General features: G+C 37.2%; 3 protein-coding genes across 3 annotated transcripts; 1 reads left to right on the top strand and 2 right to left on the bottom strand.

Annotated features, from left to right (window-relative positions):
• Nucleotides 1-1,869: 1,869 nt before the first annotated feature.
• On the bottom strand, nt 1,870-2,702 carry LOC101305331 (non-specific lipid-transfer protein-like). The gene is made up of 3 exons (XM_004291062.1): nt 2,280-2,702; nt 2,137-2,197; nt 1,870-2,054 (listed from the first exon to the last, which is right to left on the bottom strand). The coding sequence occupies exons 1-3, from the start codon at nt 2,406-2,408 to the stop codon at nt 1,870-1,872; spliced, it is 375 nt and encodes a 124-aa protein (XP_004291110.1). The 5' UTR covers nt 2,409-2,702.
• A 315-nt stretch (nt 2,703-3,017) lies between these two features.
• On the top strand, nt 3,018-4,750 carry LOC101304734 (thioredoxin-like 4, chloroplastic-like). Its single transcript, XM_004291060.1, has 4 exons — nt 3,018-3,085; nt 3,479-4,063; nt 4,167-4,220; nt 4,453-4,750. Exons 2-4 carry the CDS (start codon nt 3,614-3,616, stop codon nt 4,576-4,578), a joined length of 630 nt encoding a protein of 209 aa, XP_004291108.1. The 5' UTR covers nt 3,018-3,085; nt 3,479-3,613; the 3' UTR covers nt 4,579-4,750.
• Nucleotides 4,751-5,292: 542 nt separating this feature from the next.
• Nucleotides 5,293-8,424, bottom strand: LOC101304444 (abscisic acid 8'-hydroxylase 3-like). Its single transcript, XM_004291059.1, has 9 exons — nt 8,102-8,424; nt 7,674-7,998; nt 7,188-7,337; nt 6,631-6,879; nt 6,384-6,476; nt 6,215-6,293; nt 5,829-5,935; nt 5,602-5,720; nt 5,293-5,514 (listed from the first exon to the last, which is right to left on the bottom strand). The coding sequence occupies exons 1-9, from the start codon at nt 8,329-8,331 to the stop codon at nt 5,421-5,423; spliced, it is 1,446 nt and encodes a 481-aa protein (XP_004291107.1). The 5' UTR covers nt 8,332-8,424; the 3' UTR covers nt 5,293-5,420.
• Between the last annotated feature and the right edge of the window lie 1,912 nt (nt 8,425-10,336).

Here is a 10,336-nt window from a genome sequence, read left to right as displayed (position 1 = left end):
CTCTCTCTCTCTCTCTCTCTCTCTCTCTCTCTCTCTCTCTCTCTCTCTCTCTAACCCCCGACGAGACTTTGCCCCGGCCAAGCTTGTCGTCAGAGAACCCCGAAAACAACCAAATGGTCATTTGCCTCGTTGCTGAGATAATGGATCCCTCGGATACAATCGGGCTCGAGCGCTGGCACGGCGAAGGCGAAAGAGAGGGAGGCGGAGCAATCTAGGGATGGATCAAGGCAACGAGATATAGGACAGAAGAGAGATGAATGTGGATTCTACTTTAGGGGAGATAAATTCAATTCAAGCATGTGAAATCGGGCCTGATTCGGTGCTAGAGGATTTGAAACAAAGAGAGGAAGAAGATTTGAAACAGGAAGATGAGGATGCCTTTCTTTTTTTGTTTACTACTGTAATTCAATCTTGCAAATTTAATTCCAGCATAGTTGGTAGTGCTGGGCATTGTTGGTCAGTTAGAAATTAGTTTGTTCTGGATAATGAGGATTTAGATTTAGCTTTATGGTGCTACTGGTGGCCGTAGTTTGGTGGTGTTGTGCTTTGGGGGACGAACATTTAATGAGAATGGAAAGTAAAGAGGAGTAGCAGTAGTTGATGCAATTCTAGCCGTAACAGTAGCAGTGATATCAACAACACCTAAACACTTGTTATTTTTTTTTTAAATTGCTGCTGCTGCTGCTACTACACTAGCTGGGTCACTAAAAGCCTGCTACTACCCTAATGGAAATACTTTTTTATTGCATTTATGGAAATAGTTGCTACTGCACTAGTTGAGCCACGAAAAACCTGCTGCTGCATTTTTTGAAAATAGCTGCTATTACATTATCTGAGTCACTAAAAGCATGTTACTGTGTTTACTAGAAATAGTTTGCTACTATATTAACTGGAAGTAGTTGCTACTATACTAGATGAGCCACTGAAAATATGCTACTGCATTTATTGAAAATAGCTGCTACTGCATTTACTAGAAATAACTGCTACTACATTAGTTGAGTCACTAAAAACTTGCTACTACATTAGCTGAGTCACTAAAAGTCTGGTATTGTGTTTACTGGAAATAGTTTGCTACTACATTAACTGGAAGTAGTTGCTACTATACCAGATGAGGCACTGAAAATCTGCTACTGCATTTATTGAAAATAGCTGCTACTGCATTTCCTAGAAATAGCTGCTACTACACTAGCTGAGCTACTAAAAACTTGTTATTACATTTGTTGAAAATCTAAATAATAATATTTAAATTTTCATGTGTGAAGGTTAAAATTGTAAATGACTTATTAACACATGCAACATAAAAACAGTTTGTCCTTATTTGTAAGATTTTGTCCTAATAATTGTAAGATTTTGTCCATATAAGTTGTAAAACAAAGATCATGTCCTTAGAGCATCTCCAACAGCTTCCCCATTTTCTTGAATTTCTCAATTTTGGAGAATATAGAGCTGTTTTTAGGTCCAACAGCTTCCCCATCTCATTCCCCAAAATGGGAATGAAGAAGAAAAAGAAACATTCATTCCCCAAATTTGCAGCAAAGTCTTCCTTCTCTAAAAATTAAATTCTTCACGTGCTCCAACGAATTTAAGACAACAATAAAATATTTTATTTAGTAGTTTATTGTTACAATGAAATATATAATGTTTTTTTGTTACAATTAATGATGATATATTATATTTTATTATTGTATTAAATGCTAAAATTTTTAAAATGGAGAAGCTGTTGGACTTTAATCATAATTTTTTTGGAGATTTTAGTTTTTACTTCCTCATTTTAAAAAAATTTTAAGGAAGCTGTTGAAGATGCTATTATTTGTGTATTGAATCTTTTCAAAGGAGGCATACGTAGTTTGCTATAATAACAAAGCCAAGTCACATCTCGGAAGGCTTGGGGAAAATGTCGGAAGGGAATTTGTAAGCAGCACTCATGCTTCCCTTAATCTTTATGGCTCCTCTCATGAAAGCAATCTGGGGATTCATCTTCCCCAGCGCTAGCTTCACGAAATCATCGTCCTTGAACGAAAACACCGCATCCGCCTTTCCTTCTTCATACGCCCCTGCATATTCCATAATATTTCAGCCCCTAATCTCATCACTAGTTAACCAAAACAATTTCCGCAAAATTGGAAAAACTCTAACCTTTCTTCACCTCCCCTTTCTTCAGATCAATGGTGAAACTCACCTCATTGAACCCGATTTTCTGCGATCAAACTCCCAAGATTAGAACTTGTAATAGAAAACGCATGCGGTTCAAGAGCCCTGATTGGTTGATAGAGTTTTACCTTGGGTGCGATGTTCATCTGGTAAACGAGGCCGGTCTTCTTGACGATGGCTTTACCGGCGTCGGTGGTGAGGTGCTGTTTCATCTGCTCCAGGAAAGCGTCCGACTTGAGCTCATCGTTGCTCCCCATCTCTTCTTCTTCTTCGACACAACAGCAAAAGCTACGTCGTTTTATTATGACTGGTCGGTTGGTTGGTTCGGCGGAGCGATACAAAAGTAATGGGGGAATTTAATGGCGTGTATAAATCAAGCGCGAACTATAACTAAGATTAATTACCAGAGATGAGATGACGGATCAGGCACGCTTTCCAACCACACCCCATTTTTTCTGGGTTCTTGTCTGACGTCATACATCCGCTCTTTTGTTTAACCGAACTTAACTGGGCTAGGCCCATGATGCGTAGTTGGGCTCGACCCATGTGGATGCAATGATTGAGCAACAGAAGAGGGAGTCAGTTGGAAATAGGTGATATGGTGGGTGTCGTGGCCTCATGTCATTCGTAGCATTTTCAGAAGTGAGATATGGCAAAGACAATGCTCAACTTCCTGAGGTGAGCAAAGTTCTAATCAGCTTTTTAGTTCATGTCTCTGCATTTGGAGTCTGCCATCGTTGATTGTCAGTAGTTTAGGCATTACTTTGTTCATTAATCACATTCAGGCTTCGTTTCGATCAAGTTTAGCTGTTAATGGAATAGTCCTTGTTGAACTAGTTATGATAAACGACACCCGTGGAGTTACCACCTGGGATAATTCCAACAAACCCAGAAATAGACAGAAAATTTGAGACTAGTTTGGTTTTGTTTCCAGGCAATTATTTTTCCTTGCTCTCGATTGGTTTCAGAATATATGTCTTGTTATGTGAATTTTAGTTTAAGTATTAGCTAAAGTATGATCCTTTTGGACTTTTAGTTGGCTGCATTAGCTAGTTATTGCCTTTTGAAGATTAAACAGTCATCCCTGATTTATAAATGAGAATGTTGTATCTATATGGCTGCATGAAATGTTTCCAAACCTTTTAGAATGATCAAGCATATCCATGGCATCTGTGTTATTACTCTAAAAGATGCAGAGTTGCAGACTTCCCCAAATCATTGAATCATAGAAACTAGGTTCACTTTGGATTCTGCTTGAACTTTTACTATTATTTTTGTAACAATAGACCCTAATATTTCTGTTAATTGTGCACACTACGTACACCAGTGGAGATGACAGAAAGTAAAGATATAGAAGATCAATAGCTCATCCGGCAAAGCATTGTCCAGGATCTGAAAGGAGATTTTCTGAGAGAATCATTGTTTTAAGCGCTGTTGTTTTGGAGGTTTGCCATTTGGTGTCATGCATAGACAGAATGTTCTTCATAGCAAGGCCGAGGCCTCATTTAACTTTGGATCAAAACCGATCTTAAAAAATCCATATGAAATTCCCGTCTCATTTCCTGAGAGAACACATGTTAGATTATGCCCTGGCATCAGACTTACAGGTTGGGAAGTTTCAAAGTTTAGCCATGGCTTTCGTGCTATAAAGAAGATCAGAGTGGCTGATGAAAGTCAAGGAGATTTGTCTGATGAAGATGATGATCTGTGTCCAGTTGAATGTGTTAGAGAATTTTATACTGATGAGGAATTCTTCAAAATTCTTGATGCGGCCAAAGAAAGCCATTCTTTAGTTGTTGTAGATTTTTATCGAACTTCGTGTGGAAGCTGCAAGTACATAGAGCAAGGATTTTCAAAGTTATGCAAGAGAGCTGGTGAAGGAGAAGCTGAAGTAATCTTCTTAAAGCACAATGTGAGTATAGCATGGAGAGTTGTATGTTATTTTATTTTCACCGAAGTTGTTGGAGTTTCTTTTAGCAGCTCAATACACAGTTATAAAAGGGAATTTGCTGCAGGTAATTGATGAGTATGATGAACAGTCCGAGGTTGCAGACCGACTTAGAATTAAGGTAAATTCCTCTGGTGATAACTTTCCTTAATCCTATCCTGGAGAGCAATGATGTTGTATAAGACTTCTGTTGAGGACACTTGATTGTACTTGCACACCGAGCTTATAGTTTCATTTCTTTACGGTCTACATGTATGGTTTTTCTGCATCAGTTGATATACTGATCCACTATGTATCTGTGTTTGTATTCCATAGTGCTTGCTCTTACTTTAAGATGAAATGAAATGATGCAGACGGTGCCCCTCTTCCATTTCTATAAAGACGGTGTTCTCTTGGAAGCATTCCCAACCAGAGACAAGGAGAGGATCACTGCAGCAATTCGTAAATACACATCTCCTGCAACATCTCAATTGCTTTGAGCTAATAAGGTTTTGCCTACAGACTTCAATCTGTAAATTTATAGTGATCGATCCGTAGAAATATATGATGATTGATGTGTGCTTTGGACCAGTTTGTATAATATAGTTCTTTGTGCAATCTGTACGATGTAATTGACGAGTGCTGGTTGTAATGTGCTCTCTATTACATTTGGCAATACTACTTTAATTAAGTTCTTCATCCCACAACAATCATCTAAGAAATGTCGTGTCAAGATATAATTTTTAAATATATCACACAATTGTTTTCAATATTATGTTGTATGTATCGTAACCTATAACCCTTAAAATACCCTAAACCCTAAAAAACCCTAATATTTAAATCTAAATTTCTTATCATAGTGCCACAACAGTTGTTTTCTGTACTGATGTGTGACGTAAAATTAATATTGTTGAATTTATATATGCTGCAAATATTATGTTCTCACATATAAGCAAAGAAAGAAAGTGTTCCTGTATCAGTTCATTTGGGTTCTCCGATAAATGCTATTACATGGTTGCCCATTTTCTGCTTAAAAGTTTGATATAAGTTCTTGTCAAGGTCAGTTTGGTGCAAATTAGGATTGCAGATGATGTGAACTGTGAGTAGTTCATAAAATCTGTAGTCTGTGCAGTTAAAATTAAACTCAAATCCACTGGAGAAAGAGACAGATGATATTCTAGAATGACAAAGATTAATTGCAACACCAAAATTTTGGGAAGAAAGAAATGAAGGGCATCTTACTACCTCCAGCAATATTAGGATGGGAGCAAACAGAGAGCTTAGAATATGTGAGAAAAAGCTAGATGAGGTTAAGTTGGGGAGGGTATGGCTCCCCTTAGCCCTATTCTAATTTCCAAAGTTTGACCGGAAGTCCATTCAGAGGTACAGGAAATGGACTATACTCGGTCCCGCTTTGGGATCCCTCAATTTCCCACCTGCAAAACACAAACAGTAGCAAAGTTTCACTTCAAAATCTCCAAGCTCAAATCAATCATAGTTTTTAGGACTTGTATATAACATACCTGAAATTGGTGACTAAATGGTGGATCATGATCAGTAATTCCAGCTTAGCAAGCTCGTTTCCTGGACAAGCATGGACTCCACTGCCAAATGGCATAAATGTATTTGGCTTTGGTGCAACCTAGACATGGATCAAAGTTAGATAGTTTCAATTATCAGACTCTCTTTTATTGGTCATGACAGCAACTCCATACAGATAGAGAAAACAGTAGCCAATCACCGTCCATACCTCGAATCTAGAAAGATCGAATTTCTGAGGGTCGGTGAAGAATTCAGGATTATGATGAATGTTCCTGAACAAAGGCATCACCTTCCAACCTTTTGGAATCAAGTAACCTGCAGCCACAATTTCCAAAGACCAATCATACTTCTACACCTCATTTTTTTCTCTTGCTGGGACAAAAATAATGCATTCTTGCTAATTCTGGGAATCGTCATTGCAGTGATCATTAGTTTTGGAACACAACAGTAGGCAGGGAAAATCTGATGTGACAGTTTCAACCAAGTGACTAGAAAATTAACTTCTTTTAAATCATGAGTGTCATTTTAACTAAATTGTTTTACCACTATCGTGTAACAAGTAAAATATCGACACAAATATATTCCTCGAATTACCTTTGTACTCCACATCAACCACAGCTTCTCTAAAAAGGAATGATATAATGCTTGACAGTCTCAAACTCTCCAACACAACCTGAGAATGATAAGAATAACAAGACAACATTTAGAACTATGTACATACAGGTAAATGTATATGGAAGCTAATGCATGTGTAAATATGTACCTTGTAACTAATTGGCATGTTTCTGGTGTCTGCCCAACTCAATGGTTGGTTACCTGCTTGTTCATTTGATAGGCGAATTGCATTTTGTTCGGCCTGCAAATTAAGCAAGCAGCTAGTGGTTATTATCAAAATAATTGAACTTGTTATACTTAGTTTTCATGTCTCTGATTTAAAAGACACAGACAATATGATTGAGCTTTCAATTTATCCAACAATGGAAATCAAGATGTGATTGAGCAGCAAATACCTTAACAGCTTCTAGGATTTTTGGTTCGTCATGGAGGTACTTGAAAATCCAGGTCATGACACTGGCTGTGGTGTCTTGAGCAGCAAAGAGAACACCTATTATGTTGTCTGCGATTTGGTCATCACTCAAAACTTCCCCTCCTTCGTTTATTGATCTCAGCAAACAACCCAACAGATCCTTTTCAGGTAACCTCTTCTCCTTTCTCTCATGGATAATGTCACCGATAATGTGCCTCAGCCTCTCCCTCGCCTAAAACACATTTGGGAATAATGAGATCGAGGAGAACTTATTAGAAAAGGTGCAGACGTAATCACGATAGAAACAAGGTTTTGTCAAGCTTTATACCAAAAAAAAAAAAAAGGTTTTGTCAAGCTGCATCGACTCAAATGTTTTTTGTTCAAGCTGTTCTATATCACTTTTACAAAAAAAAAAAACTGTTCTATATCAGAGACTTTTGTGTTAAATGTTCGACTACTTATTTGAAGTCACAATAGATCGAATATAAAAAACATCTAGCAAGAATGCATTACTTAGCATGCAAATTCAACTCAACTCACCAACAAAGCCTTTTTGTATGGCGTTCCAGGAATGTTTATGGGAAATGAATTGTAGCCTTTGTTCACTGCCATATAGTTTTTCCTCAGTTCTTCTTTGTAGCGGGTCTCCAATTGGCCAAAAATTACTAGTACACCAACTTCGAAAGAAAACTGCAATGACAATTTCAATTTGCAAATAAAAATTTCTGTTACATGATCCTGAACAAAATATAAAATAATTTATAGCCTTTACTTTGCCTTGTTAATATAGACTTTTTAAGGATAGCTCAAATATTCAACTAATTTGGATAATATTTTCTTCGCATATTCTAATTTGGTGTCAAATTCCACGTATGCATTATGCATGCTACAAGTTCATCTATGGTGAATAAGTGCCAAGAATTGACAGTATGGCAATTTAATATACAGACCGTTTTGTGAAACAGTCTGGCCTTTCCAAATTGTTCCAATCCAAACTTGTGTGATCTGCAGCATCAATTTACTCACCTTCTTCATCTCATGGAAGGTGTTGATGACTTTCCCGGTGCCCCACCATTCCGAGGTCACAGAGGCAGCTGTGGCGTCGATATGGGGCACCAAATTCCGAATAGCATCAGGACTGAGAGATCGCTGAACAAGCTTCCTCAGTCTGAAATGGTAATCTCCATGGTGGAAAAATAATGCGGAGGGACCAATCAGAGCCTCTTTGCTTTTGGGATAGGTGGGCTTGAACAAGTGAGCTTGAGTGACCAATACAAACTTTGCAGCCTCCGGGCTCGCCAGCATCACACATGGACTCCCAAGTATATGTGTCTTAAAAATTTTCCCATACCTATGAATCCATAGGGAGCCATATATTAGAATCAATGAATCATAAACTGTACTAGACAGAAATGATAAAAACCAGAAAGAGAAAGCTAGCAGCAATGACATACCTTTTCTGTCTGGAAGAGAAGAAAGTGTTTGGGTCCTGAGAATAGAGCTGAAGGGTCTCACCGATATAAGGCCAACCAAATGAGCCTGGAGGGAGCTGAGCCGCCCTATTCTTATGACCATGATCATCATGGGGGTCTTCTTCTCCTCCTCCCTTGCTCTTCTTCATGAAAATGTACAAGAAGATAAGGGTTAAAAGAGAAACGAAAACGTATGTGAAAATCGCTACCATCTATGGATTCTGGGTGAGAGTGACTGCGAAATAGTGACCGAGAGTTTTGTAGTAAAAAACCAGTGAAATGATTTCGATGCTTTGGTGAGGTCCGAGACGGGGAAGAAGGCACCCTTATATAGACCCTAGTGAAACAGAAACTGACAAAAACATAAGGGACAAGTGTCACTCTGAGATTTGTATCTCACGTATGCGTATATGGTTTCTTAGGTTTGGACCAGCAGGCAAGTGAGGTCATATTCATCGGAAAATTAGGAAAGAATTTGCAGCAAATACACTTTCAGGTATACCGCCATTTCCAAAAAAAATTACGTCATAATTGTCTATCAATTAATTTCCAATCCTGTAAAATGCATTATTTCTTTTTCTTTTGGATTAATTACAAAACATCACCCGATCAAACTATGATGTTATTTTCATTTTCATACCTAACTATCAAAATATTGCATTTTCATACTCGAAGTTTCATTCCGTTAGCATTTTGATACCCTGACCACTAACACCTTAAATTTTGAGGGCATTTTAATCATTTCAATAAATATATCATTTTTTACATTTACTTTAACAAAATAATTTATTTTTTGAGGTTATCAAATACAAATAAAACAATTTACTTTAGCAAAAATATGCAAAAAAAAAAAGTTAGTAGAACCCTTCTCATATTATGTTAACCAATATACTAAGTTTGACATTTAGTAAACCAGGTTTTTTATAAACTTAGATGTATATATCCACTTAAACCAGGCTTCTTAAACCAGGAATGTAATAAAGGCAGTAAGTGATTTGTATGTTAATGTTAATGAAAGTATTGTATATATACATATATATATATATATGTAAAAAATGGTGGTCGGCAAATTTGCATCCTAGCTACAAGGGATTGATCATTTAGTTAATGTGCATTTCTTCGTAATTGAGCATTTTGTTGCGGCTGATTCTTAACAATGAAATTTAAATGACCAATTTCGTGGAGATTGGTCACGTACATTCACACAAAGATGTTTGATCGGAGGTTTGGAACCCTGATTATCACTCTAAAACAAGTATTTTAAATAAATAATATGTTGGTATCCGAATCGATCATTTCCACAATAGCATTGACAATAAACTAGTTGCAAATTTTAGTGAATTAAAAGCGGTTTCTTGATATTACTAGAAACGAAGGCAATCGAAGACAAATCCTGCATGTCTTGTTACTTGTTAAATCCAATTAATGAAAGGGTATTCGGAAATGTTCTAGCTAATCAAAATCGAGTCTGTGGATTTTAAGCGTTGACAAATGGACGTTTATATGTAAAATTCAACCTTTCCTAGCTTGCAGGTACTTGGTGGTTAAGAAAGGCAATGTCATCGACGATTGACAAGCTCAGGCTACCTGCACCGTCCTCCATCTCCCAATAATTTAATTTACTTCCAGGAACCACTAGCATTTTCTGTTGACTTCAAACTCGCCTCAAATCGAGGGAACCAGAAAACAGTTTGCTGCTGATTCATGAACAACACACTACTGTAGCTAAGGAGAAACCCTAACTGCATTTTATTAATTAAGCCTGAATTGAAAGAGATTCAATTAGCATTTTGGATCTTGGAAATATTCGAGGTACTTTGGCTTGAAATGGCTAGAGAAAGAATAATATATGTCAATAGTATTGGTGGGGATACATGGCTAACTAGGGCATATATAGTGTAGTTGCATCCAGCTCATCCTCTCCAACCTTTCAGATCGGATCATTTTCCTGGTCCTCTTTGATTCTCCGGACCCCTCTATATATGCCTCCCCGTTAATTAGCTTTATAAGCCTTTCAAAACTACTGTTAATCCGTTGCATAATCTGTTTAGCTAAATATTTTTTTATTTTTTTGAAATCGTATCATGCAGGGTACGTTTTGATAAACATCTTTGGCTTGGATTGAAATATACAAACAACCTCAAAACGATATGTACATTCTAGTGGATCGATACTTTAGTTGTCTTCTCGACTATTAAGTTGAGACGTGTAGACTCT

This window comes from Fragaria vesca, linkage group LG2, assembly GCF_000184155.1.
Source record: "Fragaria vesca subsp. vesca linkage group LG2, FraVesHawaii_1.0, whole genome shotgun sequence".
Taxonomy (NCBI): Eukaryota; Viridiplantae; Streptophyta; class Magnoliopsida; order Rosales; family Rosaceae; genus Fragaria; species Fragaria vesca.
The sequence above is the reverse complement of the archived record's forward strand: the minus strand, read 5'-3'. Positions and strand labels throughout refer to the sequence as shown.